Source organism: Ursus arctos, unplaced genomic scaffold, assembly GCF_023065955.2.
Source record: "Ursus arctos isolate Adak ecotype North America unplaced genomic scaffold, UrsArc2.0 scaffold_7, whole genome shotgun sequence".
NCBI classification, from domain to species: domain Eukaryota; kingdom Metazoa; phylum Chordata; class Mammalia; order Carnivora; family Ursidae; genus Ursus; species Ursus arctos.
In genome coordinates this window covers 19569578-19588100 of record NW_026623089.1, presented here as the reverse complement: position 1 = coordinate 19588100, position 18523 = coordinate 19569578, and the positions used below count along the sequence as shown (strand labels likewise).

General features: G+C 47.2%; 1 protein-coding gene across 5 annotated transcripts in view; it reads right to left on the bottom strand.

Moving 5' to 3' along the window:
- Positions 1–3210: 3210 nt before the first annotated feature.
- The window catches only part of XPNPEP1 (X-prolyl aminopeptidase 1), a 51545-nt gene continuing 36232 nt past the window's right edge, over positions 3211–18523 (bottom strand). For all 5 annotated transcript variants that reach the window (XM_026494070.4, XM_026494071.4, XM_057308408.1 and 2 more), the window contains 11 exons: positions 17893–17982; positions 17254–17304; positions 15847–15905; positions 15634–15711; positions 13669–13740; positions 12065–12125; positions 10494–10563; positions 9421–9594; positions 8666–8742; positions 7144–7242; positions 3211–3764 (listed from right to left, as the gene is read on the bottom strand). In XM_026494070.4, coding sequence (XP_026349855.1) covers positions 3636–3764; positions 7144–7242; positions 8666–8742; positions 9421–9594; positions 10494–10563; positions 12065–12125; positions 13669–13740; positions 15634–15711; positions 15847–15905; positions 17254–17304; positions 17893–17982 — 960 coding nt within the window. In that variant the 3' untranslated portion in view covers positions 3211–3635. The remainder of the gene's footprint in view (positions 3765–7143; positions 7243–8665; positions 8743–9420; positions 9595–10493; positions 10564–12064; positions 12126–13668; positions 13741–15633; positions 15712–15846; positions 15906–17253; positions 17305–17892; positions 17983–18523) is intronic.

Below are 18523 nucleotides of genomic sequence, written 5' to 3'. Positions count from 1 at the left end.
TCACCTACCGGAGTGTGCAAACCACCCCCCAGTTCCAGTGGCTGCTCTCAAATTGGCTCATTGAGATTTCAACTTCCTGATGGTTATTTGGGGGTTCTTGGGTCCACCAGACCTTCTTCGGCTTCCTCCTGCACAGACGCTGACGACATGCCTGTATTAAGGGTTTGTGGGGATACTTGTCACCTATAGCCGGTGTAGATCTCCTCCATGAGCTTTGGTTTGGCTATCCCAGCAAAACTCCATTTTTATGGCGTGATTTGGGGAGATCCAAAAACGATAACACAACTGCCATCACCTTGCCAAAATCTGCATTTTTGTTTCTAAACATGGACGCTGTGTATTTAATCCTGACTCCGTACTCCAAACACTTTCACACCTAGCAACCACAGTATGGTCTCCAACTGCCAAGCCCCCGCCTCCCCTCTCCCAGCCTTCCCCCTGCCCCCCTGCATCTCCCCTCGGAGCCAAAAGCACTCAAGCTATTGCATGAAACATGTCACAAAGTGCTTGTTGAGTCTTCACGTCTTTGCGGGCACAAATCCCCCAGCTGTAGGGAAACAAGAGGGCAAAACCTCCGCCACGGCTCCCAGGTACAACCTCGCCTCCTTACACAATTGCCCACTCCTATCTCAGTGCCGGCAGCCGATGCCAGGACGGGCCCTCAGGCGGGACCAGCAGTGAGGGCTGGGTGGCGGGCAGGCCCCTCGCACTGTACAGGACACAGATGATTTATTTTACCAGAAGGAAGTCAGCCCCCGATGGGGTGTCCACAGCCTAGGCCCCACATCTGTACCCTCTTGTACATTAAACTTCACCAAGGGATAAACTGAGCAAGAAAAAGAAAATCAGCTTCCCTGGAGTTATTCCATAAATCTAGCATACTGCCTGTTTTTATATCCAACCTTTTTTTTTTTTAATCATTTATTTAAAAGTAGAGTCTTTTGATTCTCGTGTATGTCATTCCCTCCCTCTGAGCACTTGTACACTGCAGTTTTATTCCGGTTCTCCATCTTTCTGGGATCAGCTTGCCTAGTTTTGATTCTTGGACTTCATGCCAAGACATGCAGACCCAGGCAGGAAGCTGTAGGCCCCCGGCACCGGGAACCTTTGCTTCTTGGCCTTGAGCCCATTAAATCAGACTTTGCTCTAAGGCTGCCTTGGGAAGTGACAGGCTTAACAGCCTGATGAACAAACAGTGGGGTTGCTGTCACACTTGACTTACGGTCTGCTTGCACTCCAAATCAACTGTAATCCACAGCTCCCGTTCCCTGAGAGAGGAAAACCTTCGGGGGTGCAGAGATGATGGTCTGAGTCCTAAAGGGGAGGTCTTCTGACGTTTAGAGGGATGATGGAGGAGAAACACGATTAATACATCCTATCATTTAAGGAGAAACTTCTTTTTAAGAACAATCCTATGGGACATAGAATAGGAGCAAGGGTGAAACAAACACATTAAAAAACCGATCTTTGGTGGATCAAAATACATCCTGTTATTCAGTCCACATCACAAATACAACCTGAGAACTAGCCGTGCATCTCGCTTCCTCCCACGCAGCAAGTTGGAACCAACGATCCTTGAGAGAAAAGAAGAGAGAAGGGACAACGGAAATGTTGGCAAGTGTTTGAAGGCACTCTGTCAATTTAAGCTCATCCTATCAGTGAAACTTTCCCTGCTGACACCCTGGTTCTGAATGGTAAAAATAGATTCGCTCACTTCATTTTCTGCTTCCCCAGCCGCACAGTAACGGGCATAGCCAGCCATGCTTTGGTGGACGGCCGAAGTATGCTTATATTTATTCATCTTTCAAAGTCATCCAAATCCAAGATATGGTTTAAGATTTAATGAGACTAGTTTAAAAAAGAACTAGCCATACAATGAAATATCAAAAATAGTCAAATCTATGTGCACCAATATAGAAAAATAATTTGGACATACTGCCAAGTTAGAAAGCATACTGGGTAATATGTATAGCATGACCCAATGTGTATGCATATGACATACGCGTGTGTGTGCACACATACTCCTTCTCTTTTATGATTAAGGAGGTTGCTTAATTACAACATTTTTCAGATATTAAAACCATAAATCCAAAAATGGAAAATACTCACATATTTAAAAAATTTCCCTCAGTTTCAGAGAACTTAGATTTTCTGAGTTTTGAATTGATAAGCTCAGCTTGGCAGTAGAGAAGAGGAAGACATACTTATGGAAGTTACTGGTTAATCCATCAAACCAAACACAACGTGAATTTTCTAACAGATTAAAACTAGATTTAGGCTGTATGTACACAACACTCTCAATTCAGTCAAACAGGTTTCCATGTCTAATGTTCAGTGTTAAATTCAGACCGGAAACAGCTCCAATTTTTTTTCACCTTTTTTAATTGAAATGTAATTGACATACAATGTTATATTGGTTTCCGCATACATGTTCACTTATACACATATACTCATTCTACGTGTTACTGAACACTTAACACAAAGAAAGAAATTGGAGAAAATACATAGCAGATTAGTGGCCGTATCTCCAGGTTATGTCTTAGGGTGGGTTCCTTAAAAAGCAGGCCCTAAGACAAGGATTTATATGTAATTGGTTGTTGGGGGGATGGCCCCAGGAAATACCAGTGGGAAAAAGCTTAAAGTGAAACACAGAAGGAAAGGAAGAAAGTAAAGGGTGTGTTCTTGAACAAGTTACCATGGTAGGCAGAAGGGCTCCATCCCTCTAGGCAACCGCATGAGACAGCGTAGACCACACCTCAGACATCCCAGCCAAGGGTTGAAGAAGTCTGTTCACCCATGCCCAACCACAATGGTCTGAGGTCACAGGGACATCAGCTCTGCAGCCCTTTGGGCTCGCCCCACGTGTACAAGTCGCAGGTACTTGCCACAGAACGCTGTGTACGAGTGAGGAGACATAAGGGCTGTGATGCTATTGGGAAGGGGGTGGGGGGGGACCCCACAACGTGTAACACAGGGTGGACCATGGAAGACTCACTTTCAACATTATACTCACCAAATATTAGGTTTTCCAGAGAAAAGAAAAAAGCTTTTCAGTTAAGCCAGACAATACATGGGGAAGCCAGGGATCTCCCCTCAAAGGGGAACTTCTATCTAGAAAATGTCTCCCCCAAAGGCCACCAGCCCGGGAGATGAACTCACCTAACACGCAGGGTGGACAGTGCTGAGAGGAAAGACACAGCTGAGACAAAGCACATTCTGACATTTTATTCACTGATCATAAATACAGTCTCATGAATCAAGGTGATCAAAATAATGTACTAGCACCTGGAACTTGACCATCAGAGAGCAAGCACTCAGTGTTCCACCATTACTGGCCAGAGAGCTCACTGCGGCTGCTCAGGGCGTCTCCCCTGATCGAGTGTTCAGCTTTGCAGGGACCCTCCTTCTGGTGCAGCGATTTTATTCTTGGCTCGTTCTCAACAATTAAAAAAATCATAAAAGATTGAGTGTTTGCAAGAAAATATCAAAGAGGATAAGAAGATTTTCAGCTCTTCTTAGAATCTCAAAGTAAAAAGGGAAAGTAAGGAAGGAGAGGAGAGGAGACAGATGTCAGGGATCTGCCAGGTTTCTTCCCTTCCCCAGAGCATTTTACAAAAACAAAAACCAGGGAGGCATTAATGCTGCTTGGAGATGGGTTGCGTCTCCCTGATGAGCCACTCGAGAGCTTCCTGGCGGCCCTGCTTCTGCAATTCCTTCCCGATCACTTCCCTGCAGGTCAGGTGGTAATTGTTGAGCCAGTCACACTAGAAGATGGAGAAAGACAAAGGCAGTATTCACACCTCTCCCAAAGGCCCCTGTGTGTGGAGATCACAAGTTGAGGGCAGACATACACAAAACCTTTTCCCCTGCTCAGGGACGAGTGACTTCCTTACGCTTTATTTCCCTAGAAATTGATGGGACAAGGCCATACTGCTTAGGGTAAAATGCTTCCAGAACAGTCTACTGCATGTGGACTGGCAATGACTATGAAGGAGCTGTAAATACCTGAACAACAAGTCATGGCTTCGGGCTTCCCTGAGGGCAGAGTAAACTGTAACCACGTATTCTTCCCAACAGGACCCCAAAGCCATACCCACACGACACTGTGAGAGGGATGGGGCAGGGGGTCTGGCAGGTCCTACACCCACCTATGTGGCCTCCTTCCCTTGCACCTCAACCATCTTGGGGCTGCAGTGGAGGAGAGGGGGGCTGAAAACTAGATGGCTGGTAAGACTCCTGCTAAGAGACACACCTGAAGGTGTCCCACCAATACACCGAGTTTCCTACCCATATCCACTGACAACGCTGAATAAACTAGATCAGCCGAGCCCCCGTGGGTCTTGTGAGTGTGGCTGTCTAGACTTCTGGTGACCAAGGACTGTGGGTGCTGTAGAGTGGGGAGGGAGCTTAACTTTCAGACACTCAATGGGATGTGCCCACCGCCCCAAGAGATTTCTTAAAAAAGGTAAGAAGGAAGGAGATCTGACAGGACTTCTGCCTGGGTCGGGGCAGATCCACAGGGCCTGACGGTGAAAGTTCTGCAGCCATTAAAGGGGAACTCTTCCCCTTGGGGCGGGGTGGGTGTGAAGGCCAGAGTGAAGTTCTACCCAGAGGACGACCACCCATTCTCTTCACTGGCCATGAAGTGGGCCCAACCCAACTCTCAGCTGCAGCAAAGCTGGCAAGATGGACACCGCCATTCGGGCTGCTGTTGCAATAAGCCACACGCCATCTGGGAAGGCAGTGGTGTTACAAAAGCATGGGCATCGGGGACTACAGTCTAGATCAAGTACCAAGGACGAGCTCAGGGGTTGAGATGGGCAGACAGATGCAGTGGTGTTGCCAACGGGCTTTGACCCAGCAGGGCTCCACTCCCCACCGGTAAGAGACTACTAGCCCCTGCTGGCAGCTGGGGAACGGGATGGGGAATCAAAAGCAAGCAAACTGCTGTGGTTCAGGCAGGGCTATGAGACAGCCTGCAGTCCAAAGCAGTCAAGCCTGGAGCCAAAGTGAAACTCCCAAGACCCTTTCAGTTGTACACACGGCCTCAGTGGGGCCTGACCAACATCCTTAAGGCCCTGAAAGTCTGCAGCTGCCCATGTTCGTGACCAAAGTCCTCAGCTGCCATCTGGTGATAAATGATGGGAATGCAAACCCAACCCAAAAAGTCCCTAAAGTAACGGAAAACACTCTCTTCAGGAGACGGTAAAGGGCATGACCAAGGATTTTAAAAGCCAAGTGGACAGAATCTGGTTGTGGGGTATTACTGTGCCTTCAGACAGAATGAAGCCCCAGACTGATTAAGTGGTATACGGAGAGAGATTTTTTTTTTTTGCTAAAAGAGACAACAAATGTACTCTGCTTGGTATGTTAAATACTTCCACTGTTATTTGTAGGAACTTGTTTATGACCTAAGGGTAAGAAGATATTACGTGCCCTATAAAAACTAATTGGCAGAAAAAACAGTTCAGTGATTTGGCTATGCAAGGTATAGTAATGAACTACTGAGTACAACAGAGCCCACTGGTCTATGTTCAATGTTAACCTAAGTCAAGTTAACAAAATTTCTCCCTCAAGGAAGAATGGCCTCACTCAACCTTCCTCATGCGCGACTTCTGTGGATAAAGTAGAATGTCACTGGGAGGAATGCTTCCTGATGAGTACACTTTATGTGGACAGCAAGGACTGCGTGACCTAGAGTTACATGGTAGCAAGCCACGGCCTTGGGCTTCCGAGACCAAAGTGACTTCATACTGGAGAGTCCCTTGCTAAGACCCTGGAAGCTGTACCCAAGGCCATAAGAGACACTGGCTCCTACGGTGCACGAAGGATTCAAGCAGGTGGCTTCCATGCCCACTCATGTGTTCTTGTCCCCCTTTCCTAAGCCATGGACCACTGGAGGGACTCTTCCTGCCAGACACACACCTGACACTGTGCTAACAGGTTGTTTCCTGTCCTGCACCATCGACAAGCTGAATAAACCCGCATCAGCTGACCTCATTCGGGTGCTGTGAGTGGGGATATCTGGCTGGTCAAGGACACCAATGGTTAAGCAGAGGTGCCCACACTCAGCAGGAAGCAGATGAGCGTGTTCTGTCACCCCTCTGTGAGCGGCGTCAGGCAGAAGAGGATTCTGGCTGGGAGAATCCCATTCCACAGCCCCACAGAAGGAGCCTCCTCGAGCCTCAGGGCACTTTTCTCTAGTGCCAAGCATGAGGCCCAGGTGCACACCACGGAGGATGCCTAACGAGGCACTTCACCGTCCCCGGGGTGAGGCCAGTGGCTGCTTTGGGTAACAAAAACTTACTCCTACAGTAACCTGCCATGCTTGTCCTGCCTTTGGCTCCCATCAATCATTTGCTGTTTGCAGGGACTTCTGACCACCTGCCTTGCTCTGAAACTTGTGTCCTTCTGGCTGTGTCTTCGTGGCTGGGGAAATGTTTGGCCTGTCCAGGGCTGGCTGTTCCCGCCCTGTTTCTGACCCTGTCTCTGCTCTGATTTTGATCACTGCCTGATACCTCAAGCCTTACTCCAGGTCCCAGGGCCTGCCACCTCACCTAGCCTTGTGGGCCTGGGGACCACAGGACTTGAAGGGGTTGCAAGACCTGTATCCCTCTGAGCTGCAGCATGAGCACCTTGTGCTCCTAGCTTTGTGAAGAGCTTCACAGCCCGGAGTGACCAGAAGTGTAGGCACCACCTCTCTCCTTGTCTGTCTGAAAACTGGGCTTATGATAATACAGTTTGCTTTTCATTCCCTTAATGTTTCATTCAACATGAGAAAACAATCTGGTACATGCAATGGCCAACAGGCCCTACCACCCATCTGGCTTTTCAAAGGGAAGACACATGGCCCATGGTTTGCGAAACATTCCTCAGCGCAGCTATGGCTCGCGCCCTCAAGGAAAGCAACAGCGAACTAGTCCCACTCATGAAACCTTACAGCCCCACAATGGTGCAGGGACGACTATCTCTATGTGGAGAGCCAAGAAATACAGGAAAAGCAACTACAGTCCTAAGGAGACCTAGGATTTTCAGACTCAGGTGGCACAGATCTCTAAATTAGAAAGTGAGAACAGATGAGAGAACGTAAGGTCGCCCTCCACCCCCATTCCCACTCTGTCTCCTCCAAGCCACCCTCATTACCTCTTTGTCTGTAAGAGAGTCCACATCTATCATTTTGGTCTGTATCGGAACCAAAGTTAAAGGTTCAAAGGTCAGGCTTCCCCGGTTATTGAAGTTATACTGTTGGAAAAGGAAGAAAACAGAAGCTTTTACTCCTCTCTACCAGAGTGAACCACCATGAGATCATTCCCACCAGACATGACCACCCCCCAGGGCCAGGTGTGACTGGGAACCGAGAAGGGGTTTGCTGGTCGGCATCTTCAGGAGGCCCAGGAGGCACGATGAACCCAGTTGATGCCATCGTCCTCGAGCTGCTCCGCTGTGCCAACAGTCGCCATCGGAAAAAGCCAAGGGGCTCTCGGCAGCAGATCCCCAGGCTAACGTCCCCCGTGATGGAGAAGGAGGAGGGACATAGCATGACAGGGTGTGGATGAGGGGCATCACGCGTTTTGGTTCTCAAGACTCTACCGGAGTGGAAGTTCCCAACATCACTTTTATTTAACAGTTAACCATGTGTCCTGCCTCGACCAGCCAGTCCCATCCGGTGACAGACATTAGGTCTGTCCATTCCACATAGTACGGAATGGCCAGGCACCTGAGGGCATGCTGGGTCTCTGTTCCTGGCAAGGCCTCTGGAGACGAGGTGAGAGGCCACTCTCAAGGATGGTGACTTCGATGTGGAAGCAGACAGCAGATCCCTGCAGCCTTAGGAAGCCACTTCCCTCCAAATGTTCGATTTCCACCATCACCCACAGAAGAGGAGCAAACGGGTCTTGAAAAGCCGAGCACCTACAGCCCTGCTACCTCTTGATAACAGCAATGGGGAGAAGGTGAAGCGCCTGTCTTCTGGATGGCAACAGACCTCTCTAACCGCCAGCCTGTGGGGCCTGACCCAGGGTGTAACTGAGGGCTCCTCAGCTTTACCCGATAAAAATCATCTGACGTATTTGTTGAAAATACAGTTTTCAGACCCTGCCCCGGGTCTGGGAGGGGCCTTTAAACAAGCACCTCCCCCACCCCAGCACCTGCCCCCAGTAGAGGAAGCATCAAGACAAGGAGCTGCCTCTAGTAAACTCAGAGCTCCAAATCCCATCAGGCAGGGGCCTGCCTGGGGCCCAGGAATTCCAGTTCCGGGTCCCAGTTCATTAAGGATTTTCTTTCTGGGGCGTCTGGGTGGTTCAGTCGTTAAGCGTCTGCCTCCAGCTCAGGGCGTGATCCCAGAGTCCTGGGATCGAGCCCCACATCAGGCTCCTCCACTATGAGCCTGCTTCTTCCTCTCCCACTTCCCCCGCCTGTGTTCCCTCTCTCGCTGGCTGTCTCTCTCTCTGTTAAATAAATAAATAAAATCTTTAACAAAAAAAAGGATTTTCTTTCTGGCTTCTGCAGAGAAGAGTGATTTCTAGGAGACTCCCTGATATCAGGGGAAGGAAGCTCCATTTTGGCTCCAGAACGGCACACTCTTGGCTCCAAAGACAAACATCTTCATCTTCCTTCATTAAGAAATAAGGAAAATTTAAAAATAAATAAATACACAATTACTTACCTTGGTCTTCACAGGAACCACCAGGACAACATTTTCAATGCGAATTCCAAAAGCCCCATCTTCATAATACCCTGGCTCTGAAAGAAATCAAACCCAGAAATAAGAAGCAGCCTGTGATGAACACGGACACACAGGGAAGTGCTCCCTCCTGGGATGACAGACGAGAAGCAGGTCAACAGCCCACTCAGTCCAAGGGGAAAGAGCCCAGAGATGCCCCCTCCTCCCACACCGCCACTTCCAACAGGTACTCAAGGAACAGACAAAAGGTTCTAAAGTCCCTGAAAATTGCGCCAGGGTCAGGGGTACAATAACAGAGGGTCCACCAAGTCAGTCACAGGGCATATTCCTAAGACATAACGATGCAGGCATTAAAATATATGCACACAGATCTGGTAACAACATGGGAAAAGGAAGTACATTAAGTAAGAAAGCTGAATACAAACAATACATCCAGTATAATCTGAATGATTAGGAAAAAAGATATAAACGTAGATAAAAGACCAAAAGCTAATACATCAAAATATGAAGCAATGTTTCCCCTGGGTGGTTGGACGCTGTCCCACAGCCTCACCTTTTCTAAATTGAACACGTATCACTTTTATAATCATAAAAAGTTGTTGTTCTTATTTAATTCAAGGTGACAAGAGGGGGGAATTATATCCAATTTACTTTAAGATAATCAGAAGATAAGAAACAACAGAGAGCCCCCCAACAGGCCCGAAGACCCACGCACCCCGAATGTGAGGGACACTCACCATCAGTGACAATCATGCCTGCCTCCAAGGGCTCATCAGAGAAGGTTTTATAACTGATGCCACAAGGACCCTCGTGAACATTCAGGAAAGACCCAACACCGTGTCCTGTTCCGTGCAGGTAATCCAGGCCAGAATCCCATAAAGCTGAGCGGGCGAACGAGTCAAGAAGGTGTCCTGAAAGACACATAAAGAACCACTTGTGATATTTGTCCAGTGCTTTTCAATTTGCAAGCACTTTAGAGATTAGATTTATTATGTTTCGCTCCAGAAAGTGAAACAGCAACCAGCATGTAAAAGTTACTGGAGGGTTCTGATTTCAACCCAGCACAAGAAAGAACGAACAATCAGAGCTCCCAAGACAGCCAGTCCCCAGCCGGCCAGAGCTCAGTCTGAAGCTGGAGGACTGTCTGTCCTGGAGGCCAGTAAAGGGGCCGGACGCCTGCAGCAGCGAAGGGTGTGCACGATGCGGATGTTGCCTTCCCAGCTCTGGGACCCTGCGGTTTCAGAATTTCAAAGATGAGACTCTAACCAGACTGCGAGGAAACAGATGCCCAGGGAGATGATCTGAGACCCCATCTAAGCAGATTCAAGGCCCAGGTCTTGTCAACACCTCGTCCAATGCCCCATCCACCAGTTCTCAAGCAGACTGGTATATATCCGAAGTCAGGTTCCCAGTAAAAAAAATCCCGACACGGATCCCAAAAGGAGGCACTGGCCCAACACGGCAGGACAGACAGGAGGCTGCATCAACCAACTTCCACTTGGGCCCGGAGGCCTTCGTGTCCTGGCCGCCCTCTCCTGGAAGCCACCTGCCTGCATCATCTGACACCTTCGGTGGCCAGCAGAGAGGTACACGGCTGACGTCAAGCCCAAACCAAAGCTTGGCTCCCTGGGAGGCCCGCTGAGCTCAGTGAGTGGGTCTAAGAGATTCACTCCATGCAGCACTTGCCCTGGCTGGGCCTGAAGGGGCCAGGGCGGACATGAAACAAAAGACATGTTCTTCCACTCAAATTGAGACACATTTGGCGCCTGAACAAGAAGAAGCCTGCCATATGACAGAAGGAACCACCTACCTTTGGTTCCAGTCGGGAAAACGGCTGCACTCACAGCTATGTGGCCCTTGAGGACATATGTGAAGCATTCCTGCCAAAGAAAACCCAGGGGCACGTTGCAGAATGAGGACAGATGCTTCAGTCCCGGAGTTTTACGGCAGCTCAGAAAACCTCGCTTCTGAAGGTTTTTAGCAATACCACAGAGAAAATCAGAATAAAAAGAAAAAACTCTGGTGGAAAAAAAAAAGGTTGGCCACAGGACCAATTTTCTAGAAAATCTTAAAATTAAATTTAGTTAAAAGAGAACAGTCAGAGAGATGACCCCACCATTCCTTCCCTTGTAATGAACATTCTGACACACTCTTATCTGAACCTGAGAAAGACGAGCAAACGTCATAAAACTACTGATGACGCTAGCTAACATCTACCAAGCTACTCCTCTGTGCCGGGCATGGAACTAAGCACTGAACACTTAATCCCACACTTGATGCTGGAGATGCTGCTGTCGTCCTCACTTGACAGAGAGATGAACTAGCCTGCTCGGTGGTGTCGTTCATAAGTGGCAGCATCTGGCCTTGAAGTCAGGCAGTCATGCGTCAACATCTGCGCCCCTTTCCAATGTTAACTCGGGGGCGACCCCTACTGCCGTGATAAGAAAAGTGTTGCTTGGAAGGTTAGTGGCTTGCCGATGCGGTGCAGAGCCAAGACTAAACCCACGCTCTTCGATCTGGTCTGGAGCTCTCTATCCAGCACAAGAAGAGACACGCCAAAGGTATATGGAGCCGAGGTCAGATTCTTCTAAGGTGCTCGTGCCTTCGAACAGATGAGGCACAGGCCTAAAACTACGAAATCTGCTCTGCTGCACTGTGTAAAACTCTCTTCCTTGGACAAACTTCCTGCAGGAGCTCGCAGAAAAAGAGATTCACTCAGAGACTCAACCAATAGTTGAGTCACTACACAGTCACTATGCTGGGTAATGACTGATCCAGGAACTTGCAAGGGTTGTGGAACCTTTAGAACCAGCCTTGGAGGCAGGTACTCTTATCCCCATTTTTATGGTTGTGTCTAAGTGCTTTACTCCAGGTCACAGAGCGAGCAAACAGCAGAGAAGACCTGAAGTCCAGCCTCTAGGCTCCCACCTCACCATCTCCTCCTCTCCGTGCCAGACAGACCAGAAACTGAGCAGTGTATACCATTTTAGAGGCTTCCTGAGCTAAGCCTATAAATGGAAATGCTGAACTTGAAAAAAGAAGGGGGGATGGCTTTCAGAATCAAATCTAGACACTGTTTGTAAAAGGTATATATTTCACTACCCCACTCCCATCCCCAAAGAGATTTCCTGATTCAAGAGAATACTGACACTGTTTAAACTTGAATCTGAGTTGCTGTGACCTTAGCAGACAGAATGCTTTTAAAATTCCTCCAGTTATTAATTAAATGGACATCATAAAGCAGATAAGCCTGACTCCACAGTAATGAGCTGTTGTACTATCCCACATATAAATTTTCCTTCATTATACAATTCCTTTCATAAGAGCAATGCTGTTCTTAAGAAAGCAGAGAGGGCTTTCCAGTTTTCTGCCCCACCTTACCTTCTCATAGGCCGTAGGGGTCCCAAAATGCATGGTCCGTGTCACATCTGTCGTCCCATCCCTTTCCAAAAGAAAGGACTAATTAGTTTTCACTCAAAATAAGCTTTGGCTCAGGGGCACCTAGGTGGCACAGTCAGTTAGGCATCTGACTCTTGGTTTTGAATTAGGTCATGATCTCAGGGTCGTGAGAACAAGCCCCATGTCAGGCTCAGTGCTCAGCACGGAATCTGCTTGAGATTCTCTCTCCCTCTCCCTCTGGCCCTCCTGCTCGTGCTCGAAAATAAATAAATAAATCTTTTTCTAAATAAATAAATAAATAAATACATACATACATGAGACAAAGTATGAAAGAACAATGGCCTGAGGTAGTTAAGAGTGGACAGGCCCTGACATACACTCTCTTGGTCTACAATGTGAGGACTGTTTCATGGGCAACACTATCATAGGGTTTTAAATGAGAGAGGGGAGGACAAAGGAAATAGGAGCAAGTAGGAGCCTGCTTCTATCAAAAGAGGACCAACCTCCAATTCCTCCCATCAGAACAGCAAAGGACTGGACCCTACAATTACCCAAAGACATCTCTTAGAATGCACTAATCCATACCCCTGACATAAAAAGGGCAGCTTCTGGAATCCTGCTAAAATTTAGACGTGAAACAAAACTGGCACCAATACCCAACTCAACACCCTGAACTCTAAGCTGTTATTATGAACACCAACCCACATGTCCCAAGGCTAGGCTGTGGTTTCCACCTATGTGGCGGAACCCACTTAATAACCAGGCTCTCCACGGGCGCCTGGGTGGCTCAGTCAGTGAGGCATCCAACTCTTAGCTTTGGCTCAGGTCATGATCTCAGGGTCATCGGGTAGAGCCCTGCGTCAGGCTCTCAAGCGTGGAGTCTGCTTGAGATTCTTTCCCCCTCCCTCTCCCTCTGTCCTTCCCCCTGCTCTCTATCTCTCCCTAAAATAAAATAAAGTCTTTAAATAATAAAAAGAATAAGCAGTCTCTCCATCAGCCACAGTCCTAACTGTAGTGGGAATGGAACATTAAAACTGCTTGTGCTCTTAATGCAGACCACACCTCTTCCAGCTCCTTCTCATGGGTTCCACATCGAGACCCAGCCAAATCTTGGGTTCTCCTCTGAGAAACTTTCTAGAGGATGAATATGAAAGCAGCGAGACATGAAGATGGAAATTCAGAAATTCAAGGGCAACCCTAGTTTCTCGTTTACTCATTTAAAATTACTCCCCCACTTCCCAAAGCCATGAGGCCGCTGCAGGCCCAGAGAACTAGCAGGCAGTTTATGAGCTAGGGCAGAAGTCTTTCCAGTGGTTTTGAAAGCTTGCTTTCAGTTATTTATTTAGTATTTAACAACTTCCGGCCAAGAACTAAACATTTCTATCAAACAGTCTTTTGTGGGAAGAGTCACCACCAGACAACTTCAAGCAGGGGTGAAAAAAAGGACAAGACATGAGAACGATTCCATTAGGGACTGGCGCAGAGTGAAATTCCCAGAGTGAGATTCAGCTGGAGCCTGGCTTGCCCCCTATTCAACTTTTTTGACCCAACACCATCCAGTTCTACGGCGGCCCTAGTTCACTTACTTGTACTGGGCTCCCGAGTCGATCAGGTACACCTCATCTAGCGACAACGTCCTATTCGTCTCAGGGACCGGCCTAAGAAAGTTAATGAAAAATTAATTATTCCACAAATGTACTTGCCGAATCTGCGAGGAGACATCTAAGAGTTCTTCATACTATTCTTGCAACTTATATAGGTCTGAAATTATGTCAAATTTAAAAGTTACCCACTAAATTAATTATTCCAAATAATTAATCTTCTAGAACTACTCAAAGACCCAAGTCAACCTATCTCTCCAACTGGATAAAGGGCTCAAGAGAAGGAAGAATAACATATTTCTTCATATCTATATCCCATCTGTGTCTGAAACAAAACAGGTTCATGAAAGAGTTGTAAAATTTACAAAAATAATAATCATTAGATGCAAGAGGACAAAGCTAGAGTCCTGAGAACTGGGAATACAAGCAGCCAGGAGTCACTTGTCTCTGGTTGTGGGGGTCCCAGGACCCGGCCTCAGCGACCATGTCAGGGGCCTCCCCATGTGCTTCCCAGACCACCAGACAGACAGGAGGTAAATGTCTCAATTTGGGAGAAAAATTAAAGGGATTTTTATTAGGAAAAGGAGTGAATCACAATGTTCTTATGCCATAGCACTTTTTTTAAATGAACATGAAGTATTTTTAAAAAGTGATCTGATTTCCCCATGCCATTTCCAGACAGTACAAATGCACTGGGAAATGCTAGAAAGAGTAAAGGCATTCCAAGTCTCTACCCTGCAGCTCAGAGAGGGACTCCTTCATTTCCAGGCACCACCCCCTCTCTTTGGCACTAAGGGCATCAGTGGTCACTCCAGCCAAATGACTGGAACCAGCTCCAGGCCCTCTTCTCAACAGGCTTCCAACAGCCCACAGCAAAAAAAATGCCAAAGTAGAAGCAGACTTCTCCCTCCTTGATCTGAAATTTTTTAATGTATTAATTACATGCAAAATTCTAGGATAGTATCCAGCCAAAAAAGTCACCACCTGAATTAAACATAAGACAAAAACTGAAGTCCTTTTTATATTTTAATTTTGGAACAGAAGCATTAATAGGAGAGAACTGCACAATCACATCTGTGACTGTCTCCCACACACGGCTTCAAAATGTGCCCCAAGACTAAACGCTCTAAAAGCAATTATTAAAATTGGGGGGGAGGGAGGATATCTGCCTCGGTACAGCACAGTGAGAGACACCAAGTATTCCTCCACTAATTGTGTACATCATAGACACGGAGCAAAGAACTCAAAATGCCCAACACAAGGCAAAACCATTCGACTGCGCAAATCTGAAGCTGGAGCCCAATGACCAAGTCAAGTTCCGTTTCCCACCGAGTCCACAGGCAGATCAGTCCTAAACTTATCAGTGCCCCTTCTACCTCACAGCACAGGGAATGCTCCGCTCTGTGAGTCCGCAGGTGCTTGGAGGTCATCTGCTGAAACTCCTCACAGGTTAGGCGCCCAGCTTCAAGCCCGCAAGGAGGGAAGAAAGGGTGCTAATTACCTCCCTCACCACAACGGGATGCTCGTCGAGTGCTAAGCTTCTCAGTATGGAGGCGATGGCGCTCACAAGATGTTTTGGACTCATGCATCAAGAAGGCTGCCATTATCAGGAAAGACAAACACTAAAGGAATCTGACCACCATGATCAAGAGCTATGAATACAGCTTCTGTTGCCTCAGAAAAGAAAGAGGGGGACAACCCATCTGACTACCTCACAGAGAAGGTCAACGCCATACACCTGAGCCTAAGAGGAGGCTCCCAAAAGGCAGAGACTTGGAGATGCAGAGGAAATGAGAGAAAACAAGTCCTCATTTCCCATCTAAGAACAGTCTCAAAAGACACATGGAGGTGGGCACTGGGGCCTCTGGTAAAATAATGGCTCTCCCCTGCTCAGGCTCCTGTGCAGAAGCAGCAGCAAAGCCAGGCAGCGTGCTCCTCCGCATGCCTTACGCGTAGTGAATGATGGCGCCATTGGGTCCCGTACTGGAAATCGTTGGGAAGCTCAGGTCCACAAAGTCAGCCTGTTGCCTAGAACAGAAAGACACAGAAAGCAGGGCGGCTTAAAGGATTTGATTGTGCCAAGAATCAGGGCCCTCAGCCTCATCTAACTCGCCAAAGAAACGACCACAAGCTTCAGGGCCCCCCCCACACATGGATCCTCACCTGCGAAATTCCTCGGCTTTGTCAGCAGCTGAGATCTCTGACACACCACCTTTGGGCACCTGCAAAGGAGTTGCTTCTAAATCATCTAGGGTCAAAAATTCCTGGGCTTCATACAAGTTAAAGGGGATGCATTAAATGTTGATTTTTTCCTCACTTCCCACGTCCCAACTGTCCCACCTACAGGACACAGCTGATGTCTCATCTTTAACACGGAGGGACTATCCAAAGACTCTCATCAAAGCTATCTAAGGTAGAAGGACTTCTATCCTTTCAATTTTTCACTCAACTATTTCTCTCAGTGTTATATCCTAAAACCTCCCCCAAACTTAATCCATCTAAGTTTAAAAATTCAAAAGCATCGCCTGCTAGGATATCATCCTAAGAAAGTCATCCTAAATAAATAAAAAAGACAAATGCAAAGATATTATTACAAGGTGATTGATAATAGCAAAAAAAAAATTAAAAAATGATCTAAACACTTGAAAATAAGAGGAATGGAAAATCGGTGTAACCACTAAATGCAACCTCTCTACTTGGATCCATTTTTTCTGTTTTTGGGGTTTTTTTAATGCGAGTAGAGCTGACACACGACGCTATGTTAGTTTCAGGTATACGACACAGTGAGTCAGCATCTCTCTGTTACGCTGTGCTCACCCCAAGTGTAGCTACCATCTGTCACCACACAACGCTTTTACAATTTGGATCCTTTTTTAAAGGCCTCAAAGCACGTGGAGAAGGCTCACACTATGGTACTAAGTGAATAAAATAAAATACAAAATCACTTCTATACATTAAGAGACATGTAAAAATGATTTACACAGAAGAACAACAGCCAGAGGGAATAAACTAGTTACATAGGTGGGCGTAAGGGTGATATCCTTTTTCCAATTTAAGCTATTTTTAAAGAGTTGTTTATATAATATTTAAGGGAACATGAGATTGTTTAATAACAGCACAAAGAAATCCCCTGCTGTCAACCATTAAGGAATGAAAAGGCAAGAAACTAATGGCCAGAGTCAATTTACTGTCAAAAGTGTTACATCTTAAACTGAAGTCCAAAATGTACACAAAGATCTTTTTCTCTTAATACAATCAGTTTGCTGATAATTATTGTTATGAGCCATTTTTCCTTATAATGAAATTCCACTTAATTACAAGACAAGACCTTGATCCAAAAAGGATCCTCTCACTTAAGGAAATTCTTCATCTGTGTTACTATTTTCTATAATCAAAAAATTTTAAATACACACCAGATTTCCCGAAAGAACTACCAAGAGAGAGTCCTAAAATTAGATCAAGACCTTGGACCTCATGGTCACCAGAGCACGGAGGGGGCCACAGTTAGAATCACATGTTGAGTTTCTGAATAATCGACATCCACGTGTTAAACAAAGACTAAGAACCAACCTCTTTCTCCAGCCAGTTAAAGAGTTCACAGAGGGCAACAGCATCTTTAATCTGTGCAAACAACAGAGACATTTTTTAAAAGTTATTACTGAAAATCAGCTGGGTGGATTCAGAGCCCAGCCCCAACGCGGGACTGAGAAGGCTGGACCCACAGGGCATAACCACCAGCAATCGGGGCTTTCCACGCAGGCGCGCCCTGTAAACACGTCTGCGGCAATACCCACCAGCAGGGAGAGGGCTCCTCAGCTGCTCCGCAGCTCTGGCACAACCGGGAAAGGGCCCCCGGAGAGCAGGGGCTAATCCCTCACCAGGTTCACTCCCGCCCTCCAGAGGCAGGAAAGGCAAGCCACTGGCAAAAGCCATCTGTGGGCCTTGCATCTTTCTAGACCCACCGCTGCCCTTGGAACATACTCTGGGCCATTTAAGAAGCATCACCATCATCATCATCACTTCCTTTTGTGCTATACGCTATACCTTGTAAAGATCAAGCCCACTGAGTATTTTATTTCATTCTCTCCTTAACGCCAGAAGCTCAAAGAATTTCTGACCTTGTGCCAGGCTCAAAGCCACCCAGCAGGTGAGGGACTGGGCCTTCAGACCACCACACACCCCCTCCTCTGCACAGGCTGCTTTACTCACGTGAGCTCGCCTCATGCCTTCTGATTCGGCAGAATTCTTCACAGCTTTGGCGATGCAGATGGGGGTGTAAGGCATACAGCATCGATGATCCTAAGGGCAAAAGCAGCAGTATGGGAAGTCGAGCCTGGCTCCACGCACCCAAGACCAAGGCAATCACCTCTTCAGCCGGCACATCACACTTCAGACAAATCACCTGAAGAGCTCCCCCTCAGGACCCACCTAGCTGTGCCTGGGGATCGAAGGCCTGCCCCTTGTGGCTGATGACTCTGAGCATGATGAAAGGGGCTTGAGCTCTTCCAAAACGATAAAGTACATCAAACAGGGTATTTCTCTTCTATCCCCTGCATCCTCAGCTCTTTGACACTGCCAGCTGCTGGCCATCAGGAAGATACTGCTTTTCAAGCCTCCATGGTCATGGTCAGAGTTCCCTAATGATCAAAGCTTGACCGAATAACTCCTTTCTTGCTGCACAAAGGAGGCCTTTCCCATTGTCTGAGGACACACATGACTGATGAGAGAGGGCTCCCACTCCTTCCTCTGTCTTACTCAGGAATCACACATCACCTGCTCTTCATGGTCTGATCATAAAGGGCTAGGGAAGACCCTTTCTGATTTAAGAACAAGTTAGAAC